Source organism: Rutilus rutilus (assembly GCF_951802725.1).
Source record: "Rutilus rutilus genome assembly, chromosome: 1".
NCBI lineage: Eukaryota > Metazoa > Chordata > Actinopteri > Cypriniformes > Leuciscidae > Rutilus > Rutilus rutilus.
In genome coordinates, this window is record NC_140209.1 from 18607580 (window position 1) to 18626449 (window position 18870).

The 18870-nt window shown below is 35.7% G+C and overlaps 1 protein-coding gene across 5 annotated transcripts in view; it reads right to left on the bottom strand.

The window, feature by feature from the left end:
- Positions 1 to 2557: 2557 nt before the first annotated feature.
- The window catches only part of LOC311292259 (uncharacterized protein), a 34913-nt gene continuing 18600 nt past the window's right edge, over positions 2558 to 18870 (bottom strand). Inside the window, exons 5-15 of one of the 5 annotated variants that reach the window (XM_084411877.1) lie at positions 13088 to 13150; positions 12920 to 12961; positions 12559 to 12618; positions 12118 to 12159; positions 11605 to 11679; positions 6408 to 6436; positions 6242 to 6316; positions 6024 to 6092; positions 4328 to 4396; positions 4135 to 4203; positions 2558 to 4018 (exon numbers count right to left, since the gene is read on the bottom strand). In XM_084411877.1, coding sequence (XP_084268003.1) covers positions 3914 to 4018; positions 4135 to 4203; positions 4328 to 4396; positions 6024 to 6092; positions 6242 to 6316; positions 6408 to 6436; positions 11605 to 11679; positions 12118 to 12159; positions 12559 to 12618; positions 12920 to 12961; positions 13088 to 13150 — 698 coding nt within the window. In that variant the 3' untranslated portion in view covers positions 2558 to 3913. The remainder of the gene's footprint in view (positions 4019 to 4134; positions 4204 to 4327; positions 4397 to 6023; positions 6093 to 6241; positions 6317 to 6407; positions 6437 to 11604; positions 11680 to 12117; positions 12160 to 12558; positions 12619 to 12919; positions 12962 to 13087; positions 13151 to 18870) is intronic. The other 4 variants (XM_084411880.1, XM_084411878.1, XM_084411879.1 and 1 more) reach the window with 4 other exon arrangements.

Below are 18870 nucleotides of genomic sequence, written 5' to 3' on the forward strand. Positions count from 1 at the left end.
ACTGTGTAGTTGCTGATGCATTGATGACGTTTTTAAGTTTTTCAACTCATTCATGTGTGATGATGATCACTAGTAGGATTTAGTTAAATTGATGTTTCTAGTAAATATTTAATGGCAATTGACCAATCAATTTTCTCAAATGAAGTGAGTTATCTCAGGTTTTAATTCAGTACATTGTTAATAACAGTAACATACTGTAAAGATTACATTAAAGAACTGTAAATTCACACCTGTTCTTGTTTTGCTGCTTTTACAGGTGTGCTGTATAATTTTACAGTATAATTGTAGTTTATGATTTACAGTACTCTTGTAAAATTTACAGGCTTACTGGCAACCACAATTGCCAGTAAGTTGCTGTAAATTTTACAGCAATTTGTTAGTGCTGTATTTTTACTGTTAAATTGTAGTTGATGTTTTACAGGACTCTTGTAAAATTTACAGGCTTACTGGCAACCAAAATTGCCAGTAAGTTGCTGTAAATTCTACAGTAAATTTTTTACAGTGTAGGTACACTATAATTACCGAAAGCTACACTGTAAATTGGCTTTAATTACACAGTAATTTCCAGGCTGTAATCTAAAGCTTTACAGAGTGAAGTTTCTTAACGTCTTCATGATTGCAAAATTACAGAGCTGAAACACACTAAAACTTTGCAGTAATTAACTGGCAGCAGCTTCACCTACAAAGTACTGTTGTTTTTACAGTTTTTTGACACTGACTGCCATAAAATGTCCAAATTACATTTAGGTTTATACACTAATGTGCTAATAACATGAGCATATTAAAACTGTGCACTTATTTCATTTCAATTGTCTAAGAAAAATTCTTAAAGTAAAGAGGTAATAATTTCTTTAGAAGGATGGAGTAACACTTGAGTCATTACTATCCAAAACCTTACAAAAATCTTAAAAGTTTACAATGACTTTAGTCAGTATTAAGGAGTTATCATGCTTTTCACTTTAGTTCTAGGTATACTTTTTTTTTTATTGGTTAGCTAATAGTGAACTACATCATTCGACTTAGCACTATTAATTACTAATTTGTTAATCAGAGTTTCTTGTTAGTTAATAGTAGTGTTAAAACTGCATTACTCATTTGTTCCTGTGTAGTTATTCATTAATGATGGAACAAAAGTGTTACCTCTCAAATCAAGCTGCATGCACCACTTGTCACCATGATAGTAACTATCCTACGCTGTAAAATTTAAAATTTCTTTAATTTTAAATTGTACTCAAAACACTGTAAAATTACAAATAATAATTATCTGTAAAATAAAAATCCAGCTGTTATTTTAGGTATTGTGACATTAATGACAAATTCCAGTAATTCACATTTTTTATACAGAAAATGTATTGTATTTTTCATGTAGTATTTTTTTCTGTTTTTTTAAATTACATAAAAATGTATGTAAAATTACAAATATAATCTGTAATTAAACAGTAACAAAACAGTTAAATGATAAAATGGTCAAATGACTGTCAGCCCCCCAAAAAACTGTAAAACATCCTAAATTAAATAAACTGAAAAACACTGTTATTTTACAGGTATTTCCTAAATAATCATGATGATATACCTTCATTGTAAAAAAAAAAAAAAAAGGTAAAATGACTGGCAGCTGCGGCTGCCAAACAAAAACCATAAAATTAAAGTCAAATATGCTAATTTAAATAAAGTGTAAAAAACTTTAAAATAAATTTGATGTCACCATGATTGAGATCAGTGTCTGCTTTAGTTGGGCTCATGACCCTTGAGGTTTAACTTTAGTTTTCTTTGGCTGCTTTAACTTTGTATTTGATACACATTTGTTATAGCAATCAATACAGGAGAAAATATCAGATGATCTTGGTCATTTAATGATGATGTGATTCACTGATATGTCAGTCAAATCTCTGATTATATTAGATTACATAATATGTAGATGAAGTTTAGCATTATACAAAGTCTATAATTAATGTCATAATTTTTCACATGACCCTTGAAATATTGTAGTGTCAGTATTATAACAATCTCAAAATATAAAAAATGTGTTATACAGAAAAAGTTTTGAGCTGGTTCATTTTTATTGTAGTATAGAGACATCAAGAATCAACATATGAATCTCAACAATGGTGACAACCAACAAAGCCTTTTTGTGACTTTATAGTAGTTCAGAGTTGATCAGATTTTTTTTTTTTTCATTGTCACCATTGTTGCGATTCATACGCTGATTCTTGATGTCTGAGTGAGTCTATATGATCCTGTCAAAATATTTTCTGTGTAATCATTTCATAAAATCTGAGTATCACAGCACTGGAGGATCTTCTATTGCAGTTTTGTCATGCAAAACTAATATCTACTATATAATGACTTAATCAGATATTACACTTCAGGTGGTATTAATAAAGCAGGACACTACATGATGAATATTATTACTAAAAAGAGACCAACATCATCTGATCTGAGTTTCTCTTCGATTCCTACCATAACTAATATGCATCAAAGACACACAGTTAAAGCAACCAGAGAAAAACACTAAAAGGTCAAGAGCCCAACTAAAGCAAACACTGATCTCCATCATGGTGACATCAAACTTTATTATTTTCAATAAAACTTCAACTTCTAAACCTCTGTTAATGCTCAATAAGAATGTTAGTATGAAAGAAATAAAGTCTGGATTGTAATAAGTGAAGATGCTGAGATCCTGATAGTGTTTAATGTTCTGATGGGGTTTAAAGTGTTTCTGTATGGTGTGTTTCGTGTGTCACCATTGTGTTGAAGAGTAGAGCCTGAGCTTCAGTCCAGGATGAGAAGAGAAACACCGATGATATGCTGCATGTTGCTTTATTTAACAGACAGTAACTGTGTAATTGCTGATGCAGTCATGTATAGTCACAACAAATCATACATGTCGTTAACTGCATGTTTTTTAGTAAAAAAAACCCCTGAAAATAAATGTGAAATCACTATGTTTCTGTTAAAAAAGATTAATGCAGATTTCTGTAAAAGTCTTTTGCACTTTTTCAAATTAGGATATTTTACGTTCATTTTATTAAGTTTTTGTATGGCAGCCATTGCTGACAGTCATTGACTGTTTTTTTAAGATTTGATTTTTTACAGTGTAAAGCCAACATTAACAGAAATTCTTCTAAATTAGCAAAACAAAACATTAATCACTACTAAATCTCACACTTAACATTAATCTTACCATTAAAAAAACATTATATTACACTTAATTTTAGCATTTACTCTCCCTTTCGAGTGCCATCGGCAAAGCATGCTGGGAAATGGACATCCCAGCCATTTCAGTTAAACTTAAGTTTGTCTAAATTACAATTAATAATTTCATAAAACTCAAAACAATGAAACAGTTCAGTTTACTTAAAATATATCAGTTCTGTGAACTTGAAAGAAAAAGAAAGTGCTAAATACTCATAAAAGTTAATTTGACTGAACTAATTAGTTTAATTTAAGTTTGTCCTACTCAAACCAATTAATTATTTTGAGCGTTAGGGTTTACAGTGCAGACACTGATGTAATTCTTAGATGGGCGTCTCTCTGTAGAAGAAACAGCTGGTATACAAGCGGAAAGCAAGAGGATCATTTCATCATGTGCTTCTGCATGAAGATGAAGGTTTTCAGACAGAAATCTAGCAGATAAACAGACTCCAGTCATGGAAGAGGCTTGTGAGACACTAGATTGAGTCTGGCCTGAAAACACATCAGGGCTTCAATCTCTAACTTTACTGTAGCTGTGATGATATAGATGAGATTCTGTGCTCTGACCAGATGATGATTCACAATAAATCTCATTCATATTCACAGGACATTCAACAAAAATCTGCTCGTTCACACACACATATATAATTCCTCCAAACACCAGAGAGATGAAATCTTCCCGTCTGCTCCTGATATGATGAGCTCATGATCTGTATCATTAATGTTTATTGGTCTTGTTCTTGTTCACAGAGGCGTAAAGTTGATCCTGCGGTTGATCTTCTCTTCCTCTGACGGCAGCATAAGTCACTGTATCATCATGATCCTGAAAGAACAGATTCTGTCCATCAATGTTTGAACCCCAGCAATTATTATTATTATTATTATTAGAGCATGAGCTTCATTTATCTGAGACAAACTCATGTGCTGGTATCTACTCACATTGAGTGATTTTACTGGCTTTGTAATGGAAGAAGTGACCTCAGAATAAGTCACATCATCTGTCTGCTCCTAAACATCAATGCAAACGTGCAGAGAATCAATTTTAACACACAGAACAGACATATCTTTCACTATAATATGTAAAATAACACAAAAGCTTTTAAATCACATTATTGTGCTGGTATCTACTCACATTGAGCAATTTTACTGGCTTTGTATTGGAAGAAGTGACCTCAGAATAAGTCACATCATCTGTCTGCTCCTAAATATCAATGCAAACGTGCAAAGAAATCAAGTTTAACACACAGAACAGACATATCTCTCACTATAATATGTAGAATAGCACAAAAGCTTTTAAATCACATTATTGTGCTCACAGTAAATTCCCCGGTGTTAAATGAACACCAATCGGTGTTCATATGGGAACCACCAGCAGGGTGTTAAAAGAAACACTGAAGCAGTGTTAGAGTTAGATAATTAAATAAGTAATTGAGTGATGATTGTTCGATTATTGAAGACACCTGATGATAACAAGCAGAATCGCTGAAGAAAAGAGAAACACAAGAACTACAACTGACTTCCAGACACAGCTTTAGATGAAATCAACTGAAAAGACATGAACTCTCTCTTATTACAAACCAGTTTGTCCTTATTTCTGTCATTCATCTACAGATGTTCTTTTTGAGAATGAACACATTTTTTGATGAAAATGTTTGGTGACCATTATGGTGATCGGTGTTTCCTCTAGTTGGGTGGTTTGACAATTTATATATTTTTTTATGTTAGTTGTTGTCTTTGTAACAGTGTTCACTGAAACAGAATTTGTTACAAATGAAACCATAAACTAAGATATGATATATACTTCATCATCATTATAAAAAAGAATGTTTGACAAATGTCATAACTGACCAAAAGATGTAACTTGTTATTAACAGATTTTACCATCAATATTTTTTTTTCCAAAGATCAAATATTCTGAATTTTAACTTCTAAATACATTGTGAGAAAATAGACCAACGACACACACACTAACAGCAAGAATCAGCTCATGAATCACAACAATGGTGACATGCTTCATGCTGCAATGCATGCTGGGAACCATTAGTTTAATAATATGGTGGCTCCCAGCATGCATTGCTGCAGGAAGCATGTCACCATTGTTGAGATTCATATGCTAATTATTGATGTCTGTGTGTGTATTAAATAATCTGCTCCACAATGTTCACAAACATAAATCAAAATTCAGATTGTCTGTTCTGTGGCAAGAAATAACCATTGGTGAAAAAATAAGCTTTTAATAACAAATAACCATTTTTGGTAATTTATGAGATTAGTGATTCTACTTAATGATGGTAAAAACTACATCACTTGATCATCTTTGTCTCTGGCATACTTTGTAACAAATTATGTGTTTTGATAAACACTGTTACAAAGACCACAAACTTGCTTAGCAAAGCTAAGAGTCAAACTGCCCAACTAAAGCAAACACTGATCACCATAATGGTGAATTTACTAAAACATATTATTTCCAATAAAACATCTACACCTCTATTAATTCTCAATAACTAGTTGGTAATAAGTGAAGCTGGTAATGCTGTTTGTGGAGTTGTTTAATCCTCTGCTGAGATTTAATGTTGTCTTTTATCTTAAGTTGATTTCATCTCCGGAAGTCAGTTGTAGTTCTTGTGTTTCTCTTTTCTTCAGTGATTCTGCTTGTTATCATCAGGTGTCTTCAATGCTCAATCATCGCTCAATTAATCACTTAATTATCTAATTAACTCTAACACTGCTTCAGTGTTACTTTTAACACCCTGCTGGTGGTTCCCATATAAACACAGAGCGGTGTTAAATTTAACACCAGGGAATTCACTGTGCTGGTATCTACTCACATTGAGCGATTTTTCTGGCTTTGTATTGGAAGAAGTGACCTTAGAATAAGTCACATCATCTGTCTGCTCCTAAACATCAATGCAGACGTGCAGAGAGTCAAGTTTAACACACAGAACAGACATATCTCTCACTATAATATGTAGAATAACACAAAAACTTTTAAATCATATTATTGACCAGACAGTGAGCGTAATGTTTGATGATTTAGTGGACTCACATCGGCTCTTGCAGCGGGAGGAATGGACATGTTGATCGTCTCATTCGTCCCTTTATGATCATTCCCATCTTTGACCTTCAGAACAAACAGTTAAACTGCATGAATGACACTTTATTGAGCTTTAAAGATATTTCTCAAATCTAAATCACTGCATTACTGAACTCACCGCAGAGTCGCCAGTCCCTCTTTTATTATCTGAAAACAAGAGCCTCATGAAATATGAGTATTTATGGAAAAACACAATGTTAAGTATTAAGATTTTTCAACAATAAGAATTTGTTGAAGCATTAAAATGAATAATAAAAATTAGGGCTGGGCGATTTAAATCGCGATATTGTTATGCGCAGCTCGTCAGTAAAGCCGGTTCCTTGATTTAGTAGTAAATCACCATCACCTGCTTTCAGATGAAGCGGCATTTAGGGCTGAGGAGATAATTAAGTGATTAATTTAGTGATGATTGAGCATTATTGAAGACACCTGATGTTAACAAGCAGAATCACTGAAGGAGAAAATCACAAATTGTAAGTTACCATTAAGGTGATGGGTGTTTGCTTTAGTTGGGCTCTAGACCATTATCTGTTACCTTTAATAGTTGCTGCTGTTTGTCTGCTGTTATTGATTTATAACAGTTAAATGAACAAAGTAAAATGTTATCTTATAGTGATGGTTATGTTTTGACATAATCATACTGTGATCTGAAAAATGAAACATATTAAGATAGTTTGGTTTAACTTGTTAGCAGTAGTTTTGTGATTCTTCAGCCTATGATTATCAGGACTTTACTTATAATTCAAAATATTTAATAAACATTGATCTGATCAAAAAGATGTTCAGCCATATTCATTTAAAACACAAACATCAATAATCAGCCTGTGAATCTCAACAATGGTGACAATAATAAAGCATGTTGCAGTGGCTGCCACCAATCACAACTCATTAATGGCTCCCATCATGCATTGCGGTATGAATAAATTATGATCTGAATTGTCTATGTAATTTACTTTTCCTCATTGAATATTCTGCTCCTCACCATTGTTGAGATGCATAGACTGAATCTTGACATCTGTGTGTGCCTAAAAGAATGATTTTTCTTTTAAAAACTTTTAAGAAATCCTTTATATTATATCAAAAATTCTGGCCATTTATTTAGATTCACAGTTATGCTTTAACCAACAACATAAATCGAATTCAGAAAGAAGGATCTTAATGAGCTCAGTGATCAAGTTCAAATGATGATTGTCATAATATATCCAACACAGATCACTTTTTATTCTTTGTTCAACTGGCAGCTTTAACTCAGATACAACCACCAAACAAAATCTAAAGTAGCGAACACATGAAAGGCTCAGAGCCCAACTAAAGCAACTACCCATCACAATAATGGTAACTTACAATTTGCGATTTTCTCCTTCAGCGATTCTACTTGTTAACATCAGGTGTCTTCAATAATGCTCAATCATCACTAAATTAATCACTTAGTTATCTCATTAACTTAAACATTCTTGAGTGTGGACTCATACACTACCAGGGGTGTTAATTTAACACTGGAGGTTTTGCTGTGTACAAAGAGCCGTAGTTAACTGACAAGCTGAGCCATATCGCATTAATAATCGCTGGCGATACGTCCGCGATATTAGTGCGATATGGCTCAGCTTGTCAGTTAACTACGGCTCTTTGTAGTAAATGCCGCTCCATCTGAAAGCAGGTGATGGTGATTTACTACTAATCAAGGAACCGGCTTTACTGACGAGATGCGCATAACAATATCGCGATTTAAATCGCCCAGCCCTAATAAAAATGATTGTTGGCTTGATAACTCTGTGATATTGACATTACAGGATTTCTCAGCAGGAATAAACTTCTGTTTGAGAATTTCATATATTCCACATGTTTCTCTGATACTTACAACCCAGCCAGCACAGCCATGTGGGGCCCAAATGGGTTTGACCTGGGCTATCTAACTGGGGCCCAGCCAGTTTTGTCCTCGGTTTCCATGTAGGCCCCACATGGGTTTGCCCAGATGAAATGAACACTGCTTAGTGTGCACACTACAGGCTGTTTAATGTAACACTGAATCAGTGTTGGAGGTAATGAGATAATTAAGTGATTGAATAATGATTTTGTATTAGTGAAGAACACCTGCTGTTAACAAGCAGAATCACTGAAGGAAAGAGAAACACAAGAACTACTTCCAGCCACAACCTTGGATGAAATCAACTGAAGATAAAATACATTACATCTCTCAAGATCGGATTAAACAACTCCACAAACAGCATTACCAGCTTCACTGATTAGTAACCAGACTGACTTTATTTCTGCCAGACGTCTTCAGAAATTCTTATTGAGAATTAACAGAGGTTAAGATGTTGATTACTTATTTCAAAGTAATAGTTTGATTTGATGTTACCATTGTGGCGATCAGTGTGTGCTTTGGTCAGGCTCTTGACTTTTTGACATTTGTTTTTTCTCAGGCAGCTGTGTCTGTTTGTTATGGCGAGAACAGCAAGAGAAAATGCAATCAGATGCTGTAAGCTTATTGATGATAAGAATATAATCATCATCATGTAGTGGCTTAACTCACTGATATTTTGTGTAAGGTTTATATGGGTAGTATGCCATTCTTTTTGTTTTATTGTTGTGATTCTGCAGCAAGAGATCCAGCACAGTTTAATCAGAACATCAAATGATTTTTAAACCCCATTTACACATGTTGGACTACTGAAAGTTGTACTTGCACACAGACATCAAGAATCAGCATATGAATCTCAACAATGGTGACATGCTTCATGCTGCAATGCATTCTGAGTAGGGCTGGGTGATATATCGCACAATATTGTTATGCGCATCTCATCAGTAAAGCCGGTTCCTTGATTAGTAGTAAATCGCCATCACCTGCTTTCAGATGAAGCGGTGTTAAATTAACACTCCTGGGAGTGTATATGAGTCCACACTCAAGAGTGTAAAGTGTTAAAATATGAGTGTTAAATTAACACTCAAGAGTGTTAAAGTTAATGAGATAATTAAGTGATTAATTGAGTGATGATTGATCATTATTGAAGACACCTGATGTTAACAAGCAGAATCATTGAAGGAGAAAATCACAAATTGTAAGTTACCATTATGGTTATGGGTGTTTGCTTTAGTTGGGCTCTTGACCCTTGTATGTTTAAATTTTACTGTTGTTTGTCTGCTGTTATTGATTTATAACGGTTAAATGAACAAAGTAAAGTGTGATCTGATAGTGTTGATTATGTTTCGACATAATCATGCTGTGATCTGAAAAATGAAACTTATTGAGATAGTTTGGTTTAGCTTGTTAGCAGCAGCTTTGTGTTTCTACAGCATATAATTATCAGTACTTTACTTATAATCCAATATATTTAATAAACATTGTTCTGATCAAAACACTTTCAAATAAATTCATTTAGAAACACAGACATCAATAATCAGCCTGTGAATCTCAACAATGGTGACAATAATAAAGCATGTTGCAGTGGCTGCCACCAATCACAACTCATTAATGGCTCCCATCATGCATTGCGGTATGAATAAATATAATCTGAATTGTCTATGTAATTTACTTTTCCTAATTGAATATTCTGCGCGTCACCATTGTTGAGATGCATAGACTGAATATTGACGTCTGTGTGTGCCTAAAATAATGATTTTTTTTTTTTAAACAACTACTAAAGAAATCCTTTATATTATATAAAAAATTCTGGCCATTTATGCAGATTCACAGTTATGCTGTGTAACCAACAACATAAATCGAAGTCAGAAAGAAGGATCTTAATGAGTACAGTGATCAAGTTCAAATGATGATAGTCATAATATAACCAACACCATCAGATCACTTTATTCTTTGTTCAACTGGCGGTTATAACTCATACAACAACCAAACAAAATCTAAAGTAAACATATAATGGTCAAGAGTCCAACTAAAGCAAACAATGATCACCATAACGGTGGCTTACAATTTGTGATTTTCTCCTTCAGTGATTCTTCTTGTTAACATCAGTTGTCTTCAATTATGTTCAATCATCACTAAATTAATCACTTAATTATCTCATTCACTTCTTGAGTGTTCATATACACTCCCAGGAGTGTTAAATTAACACTGGAGTTTTTGCTGTGTACAAAGAGCCGTAGTTAACTGACAAGCTGAGCCATATCGCATTAATTATCGCTGGCGATACGTCCGCGATATTAATGCGATATGGCTCAGCTTGTCAGTTAACTACGGCTCTTTGTAGTAAATGCCGCTCCATCTGAAAGCAGGTGAAGGCGATTTACTACTAATCAAGGAACCGGCTTTACTGATGAGATGCGCATAACAATATCGTGCGATATCGCCCAGCCCTAATTCTGAGTGCACCATACGAAACTTATCCATAGCTCCCAGAATGCATTGCACCATGAAGCATGTCACCATTGTTGAGATTCATATGCTGATTCTTGATGTCTGTGTGCGAGTAAATCTCATTGGAGTCCAAAATATGTAAATGGTGTGTTAAAAATCATTTGATGTTCTGATTAAATTCTATTATTCTCTTGCTGTAGAATCACAACAATAAAACAAAATGAATAACATACTACCCGTATAAACCTCAGACATAATCAGTGAGCTAAGCCACTACGATGATTATATTCTTATCACCAATCAGATAACAGCATCTGATTATATTTTATCTCGCTGTTCTCACCACAACAAACAGACACAGCTGACAGAGAAAAACTAATGTTAAAAAGTCAAGAGCCTGACTAAAGCACACACTGATCGCCACAATGGTAAGATCAAATCAAACTATTACTTTCAAATAAGTAATCAACATCTAAACCTCTGTTAATTCTCAATAAGAATTTCTGAAGACGTCTGATAGAAATAAAGTCAGTCTGGTTAGTAATAAGTGAAGCTGGTAATGCTGTTTGTGGAGTTGTTTAATCAGATCTTGAGAGATGTAATGTATTTTATCTTCAGTTGATTTCATCCAAGGTTGTGGCTGGAAGTAGTTCTTGTGTTTCTCTTTCCTTCAGTGATTCTGCTTGTTAACAGCAGTTGTTCTTCACTAATACAAAATCATTATTCAATCACTTAATTATCTCATTACCTCCAACACTGATTAAGTGTTACATTAAACAGCCTGTACTGTGCACACTAAGCAGTGTTCATTTCATCTGGGCAAACCCATGTGGGGCCTACATGGAAACCGAGGACAAAACTGGCTGGGTCCCAGTTAGATAGCCCAGGTCAAACCCATTTGGGCCCCACATGGCTGTGCTGGCTGGGAATCTGAACATGATGTGTTTGTTTGCTCATCTGAACTGTTTTTAATTGTTGTAAAGGAGTAAATCTGAAAACTCACCAGCTCTTTTTCTGCAGATCAGCCAGAGAAGAGCAAGAAGGAGAACAGCGACTGCAGCGACAGAAATCACTATGACTGAAGAAGAGATCGAGCACAGAGTCAGAGACGGACAGGGCAGATTGGGGACAACTATAGACAAAGACAAAACACTGTGATTATGTAACTGGTGTGTTTGAAATTGATTGATGAGAGTCTGTGCCTGTTGTCGTTGTATCAGCTTGAGCTGAAAAGGATGATTGGGGACAATTATAGACAAAGACAAAAGCCATCGGCACTGAATGAGATTTCAAACGATTCTGATCTTCCTCTGACTTTTGATTACTGTCCTGTGATTTATTTATTGTGTATTGCTCTTCTTTCAAGAAACAAAAGGAAAAAGTCAACTCAGCTCTAACATACTGATTATATATGTGGTAGAGTGTCTATTTCATATTTTCTATAGAATTATGTTAGACAAAGCTGTTCTTTGAATAACATCATCAATGTCTTAAAAGCATCAGCATCATCATGTACCTTGTGTAGAAGGATTCACTGCTGTCGTTGAATCAGTTGGAGCTGTAAAGGATTAATGTTTGTTCAGATGATTCATACTGTACAATATTACCATTATATTTTACCTAGAGATGGACAGGGCAGATTGGGGACAATTGTAGACAATATTGCAATTATAATATTGTACAACTGTACAATATTACCATTATATTTTAACTAGAGATGGACAGGGCAGATTGGGGACAATTGTAGACAATATTGCAATTATAATATTGTACAATTGTACAATATTACCATTATATTTTAACTAGAGATGGACAGGGCAGATTGGGGACAATTGTAGACAATATTGCAATTATAATATTGTACAATTGTACAATATTACCATTATATTTTAACTAGAGACGGACAGGGCAGATTGGGGACAATTGTAGACAAAGACAAAACACTGTGATTATGTACCTTGTGTGTTTGAAATTGATTGATGAGAGTCTGTGCCTGTTGTTGTTGTATCAGCTTGAGCTGAAAAGGATGATTGGTGACAAGTATAGACAAAGACAAAAGCCATCGGCACCGAATGAGATTTCAAACGATTCTGATCTTCCTCTGACTTTTGATTAATGCCCTTTGATTTATTTATTGTTTATTGCTCTTCTTTCAAGAAACAAAAGGAAAAAGTCAACTCAGCTCTAACATACTGATTATTTATGTGGTAGAGTGTCTATATGGTAATTCATTCATATTATCTATGGAATTATGTTAGACAAAGCTGTTCTTTGAATAACATCATCAATGTCTTAAAAGCATCAGCATCATCATGTACCTTGTGTAGAAGGACTCACTGCTGTCGTTGAATCAGCTGGAGCTGTAAAGGATGGATGTTTGTTCAGATGATTCATACTGTACAATTTTACCATTATATTTTAACTAGAGATGGACAGAGGAGATTGGGGACAATTGTAGACAAAGACAAAACACTGTGATTATGTACCTTGTGTGTTTGTAGTCGAATGATCCTGAGACTCTGTGACTGGTGTTGGTCTATCAGCTTGAGCTGAAAAGGATGAATGTTAGTTGAGATGCATCATAATAATATCCAGAATGAGGAGAAGAAGAGGTGAGGTGTAGCAAACCTAGCAGCTTAAACTTTATTTGACCAAACTAAAGAGAGAAATCCACCATGAGAACACACACAGCAAAATCCCCAGATTTCATTTAACTCTGCTCAGAGTACATATGGTCCCACTCTAAAGAGTGTTAAAGTTAAGCCGGGTGCACACTGTGCGTTTTTGGCCACGATTTGGCCAAAATTGTCTTCGTTTTTTCAAGAAAAGCCATGACCAAAATTAACAAGATTTCTTTGTAGCCACCATTTCAATCCTGCATGTAATGCAGATCACTGTGAACGTATGTGTCATTGATTGATGTAAAACGCCAGACGAGTTTTCTTGCGTGTGTCCATTTTTAACGTGTCTTGACTTGATTTGACAATAATGACAACTAAGATCTTACAGTGTGACATGACTTACAGCGAGGATCAGGTTTGTACAGTCTGGCAAGCAACAATCGTAAAGGATTATTATAAATGGCAGAGTGTGAACCCCGTCTTTACTCTGAATCAGAGTTAAAGTTAATGAGATGATAAAGTGATTTATTAAGTGATGAGTGAGCATTAGTGATGAACACCTGCTGTTAACAAGCAGAATCACTGAAGGAAAGAGAAACACAAGAACTACAACTGACTTCAGCCACAGCCTTAGATGAAATCAACTGAAGATAAAAGAAGACATTAAGGCCCTGTCCACACAAACACAGGTATTAGTATCCGGTCTCTGAAACCAAACCTTTTTTAAAACTCCTGCCAGGGTGAAGATTTTCAGAAACTCTGGTTGCAGTGCTTTTCGTGTAGTCGGTGAAACCGAAGATTCTGGCTTGTGACGTCGGAACCGGTTATAATAACCTTTTTTCCAGGCTTCTGATTGGCCAACATGGCTTTAGGGTTAGGGTTATATCGCCACCTGTTGGTTTGGCATGCTCTTGACAGCGCTTCATAGGGTGTTTTTGCGTTTTCATGTGGACATGACATTTTTTTTAAACGGAGGAGGAGAAACGGTGTATAAAAATACCGTGTACGTGTGGACTAGGCCTCAATCTCTGAAGATTAGTGATGGGAAGTTCGGATCATTTTACTGACTCTCTCGTTCGATCTCGTTCATCAAAATGAACAAGATCGAAGACGGAGACGTGGCGATTGACAACATAAACTTGGACGGATACTCATTAATCCGCCTGGACCATGGCAGTGCCAAGTCAACCAAAACCATCGGAGGAGGACTGTGTATGTTCGTTAATAGCAGGTGGGCGAAGAATATTACGGTACGTGAAACACATTGCTCAGCTCACTATGAACTATTGACTGTCTCATTTAGGCCATATTATTTGCCGCGTGAATTTGGACAAATAACAATTATTTTAGTCTATGTGCCTGGACCAAATTTTGCACTTGCTGCCGAATGCATAGCCGCTAGTTACAACAGAGCGCTTTGCAATTCTGCCGATGACCCAGTCTTCGTGCTTGGAGATTTCAATAAATGCAATGTTTCTACGCTGTTGCCAAATCTTGAGCAATATGTAACCTGTCCGACAAGACTGGACTCTGGACAAATGCTTTGGTAACGTTGAAGGTGCATATGTTGCCAAGGTTATATCCACCTCTGGGATGTTCGGATCACAACGTTATTCATCTGTTACCAAAATATAGGCAGCTATTAAAGAGGATGAAGCCTGCCGTTCAGCAGGTCCAAACGTGGTCCAGAGACTCAACAGAAAAGCTAAGAGGCTGTTTTGAGCGTACTGAATGGGACTTATTTTTAATGATGATGACTGTTGTAGTAATTATGAATTGTTGAATGATACAATAACCTGCTATGTCAATTTCTGTGTAAATTCTGTTGTTCAAAAAAAGAATATCAGAGTCTACCCAAATAATAAGCCATGGATTAACAAAGATTTGAAACATTATTTAAATATGAAGAAAATTGCTTTCTTGCAGAATGATCAGCAGAAAGTAAAAGAGTTAAATAAAGCAGTAGAACGAAAGATAAAAGATGCACAGAATGAATATAAAGAGAATGTTGAAGAGAAATTCAAAACAGGGAATGTAAGAGATGCAAGGAAGGGTTTGAATACACTGATGGGTAGACAAAAGAAAAGAGTTCAACAATATGAAGACTCTCATTGGTTTGCAAATAATCTTAATATTTTTTATTAAAGATTTGATAATAATTTTAATGATTTGACTGTTAGTAATGAAGAAATGACCATGACTCAATCACAGCCTATGACCATACAGGAGAGAGAGAGATTGTCACAGTGCTTCGTAAAGTCAAACTGCATAAGGCACCTGGCCCAGGTGGCCTGAAGGGGAAAGTCTTGAAAGAATGTGCAGCACAACTTGGATATGTGTGTACAAGATTGTTTCAAATTTTCCTGGACAATGGTTTTGTACTAGCCTGGATGCCAGCCGAACTTAGCACCGCCCACAACATTTTTTGGTCGGGAAGTTCGGTCTGGACTCGATCCGTTGAGGAGCTATTATGCCCGAACAAAAATTGTTCGGAGCAATCAAATTGTCAGGGCGGGCTTTATACGATGATGGACAGATGAGCAACGTAATCATCTACGTCACCAACGAGCGCTTGTGTTGAATTGGTTAACAACAAAGACGACAGCCGCTGGAGAATTGAGATTTCACGAGTTCACACTTACAAATAAGTCAGATAGAATAAATGCATATTTGACGTGCTGTCCGAGGAGAGGCTCTGGGATCGGTATTCGGCCCGAACCCAAAGTACTCCCCTCGTATTCCTGGCTGTGGAAGAACAGGCCAAGAGTGAGTGGAGGGATGTTATAGGAAATTAAATTAAATGTGGAGGATTTTATCTTTGACAAGATGATTGACAGGTTAGTTTGAGTGTCAGGATGCGCATAAATAAGTGACAGAGAGCAACCGTTAAAGACGCAATTGTATGACGTGATAGTTTGTCCCAAAGCTTGTCTACTCTTCTGCTACACACTCAAAAGTATGCACCTTTACTTCCCAAAAAGAGTACATACTTTTAGAGCGTAGTCAGGGCCGGCGCTAGCTATAGGCAGAGCAGGCGATTGCCTAGGGCCACGGGCTTTGAGGAGGGGCCTCCATAACCGTAACATCCCCTATAGTCCACCAGTCAAGACGGACAGAAATAGTAGCCTCATTGTTCATTGGATATTGTTGAATTGTCACTGATCTGCAGTTAACCCTCTGGGGTCCTTCGTTTAACAGTCACACTCAGGACCTTCGGGTCCAAATGGACCCGGAGGGCGGGATTAATATATATATATAAAAAATCATATTTTTTTTTTTTACTTGTTTTTTATAATATTTTTTCTTTTCTTTTTTGGTGTTTTGAGATAATTTTATGATTTTAATTAATATTTATTCAATAATTATGACCCATTTTTTCCCATTGAATATAATAGACATTTTTTATATATATTTTTATTTTATTTATTTTTTATTAAAAAAATGTGTGTGTGTGTGTGTGTGTTTTTTTTTTGTACTCTTGATGTTTTAGAGATTCACCCCTTCACCGTTGAGTCCTTTTTTTCTGCATCCTGGCTGATTTGTAGATTGTATGCACAAAAAAATTCTGTGTTTTCATATTTTTGACAATTTCCCATTCATTTCCTATGGGGGTAATTTTTGACCAAAGAGCAGAAGTGTGACGTGCTTGGATCATGACCCCAATATTTTTTGTGTGTTCACATACCTAATACCATAAAAGTCACCAAGTTTCGGAAAATTCCGATGAAGCTGTGATTTTTAAAAATTCAAAACAGATTTTTGTAATCTGAATTTATTAGTGTGTATGTGTATAAAAGTGTGTTTGTGTGTGTGTGTGTGTGTGGATGTGTCTGTTTTGCACTCTTGATGTTTTATAGATTAACCCCTTCACTGTTGTGTGCTTTTTTTCTGGATCGTGGCTGATTTGTAGATTGTACGCACAAAAAAACTCTGCATTTTCACATTTTTGCCAATTTCCCATTCATTTCCTATGGCGGGTCCATTTGGACCCGAAGGTCCTGAGTGTGACTATTTTTTTTACAACCACTTAGACTATTCAAATCCTGTCCCCAATTTTTTTGGGTGTTCATATACCAAGTACCAACAAAGTCACCAAATCTCGGACCATTCCAATTAAGCTATGATTTTTAACATTTTTTTATTTAAACGCTTCGGGTCCATTTGGACCCGAAGGACCCCAGAGGGTTAAACCAATTAATGTTTCCGTTTCAAAGCGGGTGCCGGCTTCTGAACGTTTGTGTAACGAACACATCCATCAGGTGCTGCGAAGCAAAAGCCTAAATAGGCACTCAAAGAAGCACAGCTCGTAATGCAGGTGTGTGAGTTGTCGTCATCTATTTTGGAGTGATTGCAATGTATTCTAAATAAACTTGTACTGTAGATCAGCGTCATTTCTGGAAAAATCATTCACCGCTTTATTACGAGTTTAAAAGAGCGCGAGCGTCATTAACGACGTGGCCAGACGCGACGCTTTGAATTTGCGCGTACAAGGAATAACATTGTGTCAGGAGCTGCTAGTAAAAAAGCTACAAAAGTAAAAGACAAGCCGTTTGTATTCAAAGTTAAAAAGCCAACACACTACAACATTTTTACAACATTTTTAAATGTTTCAAATAAAGGATCTCATATCTATGGGTCTATCTTCTAAATTCTGCTGATGAGTTTAAAAAAAAATAAAAAAAATCTGCTCAGTAGCGACTGTGTCTTTCTCTTCCACTTGATTTGTGTATAGCATATTTAAAGGGATAGTTCACTTTGAAATTAATTTTTGATATGTTTTAGCTTACCTCAAGGGCATCCAAGATGTAGGTGTCTTTGTTTCCGCAGTAGTTTCAATTTTGATATTTTTAGGTCAAACCGTTCTTGTCTGTCAGTCATATAATGCAGGTCTGTGGTCACTGTCTCAAAACTCAAGCACAGAGTCCAAATTAAAACAATTCCCCATCGTCCAAATGAAACAATTCCCCATCATAAGTACACATTGATGGCCTAAGACACGAAACGAGCGGTTTGTGTGAGAAAACGAACAGTATTTATATAGTTTTTAGCTCTTGAAAACAGCACACGTCCAAATGGTCTGACGGCGCGGACGAGTATAGATATATACATAGATGTCGCCTTGGCTACGGTTTCGTTCCAATGAACTGCAGTAGCGAAGGCGAAATCTAGTGTATACATCTATACCCGCATAGAAATATACACTAGATGTCGCTTTGTTACGGTTTCGTTCCAATGAACTGCAGTAGCCAAGGCGACATCTATGTATACATCTATACTCGCCCGCGCCGTCAGACCATTTGGACGTGTGCTGTTTTCAAGAGCTAAAAACTATATAAATACTGTTCGTTTTCTCACACAAACCGCTCGTTTCGTGTCTTAGGCCATCAATGTGTACTTATGATGGGGAATTGTTTCATTTGGACGATGGGGAATTGTTTTAATTTGGACTCTGTGCTTGAGTTTTGAGACAGTGACCACAGACCTGCATTATATGACTGACAGACAAGAACGGTTTGACCTAAAAATATCAAAATTGAAACTACTGCGGAAACAAAGACACCTACATCTTGGATGCCCTTGAGGTAAGCTAAAACATATCAAAAATTAATTTCAAAGTGAACTATCCCTTTAAGGTAACAATACATAAT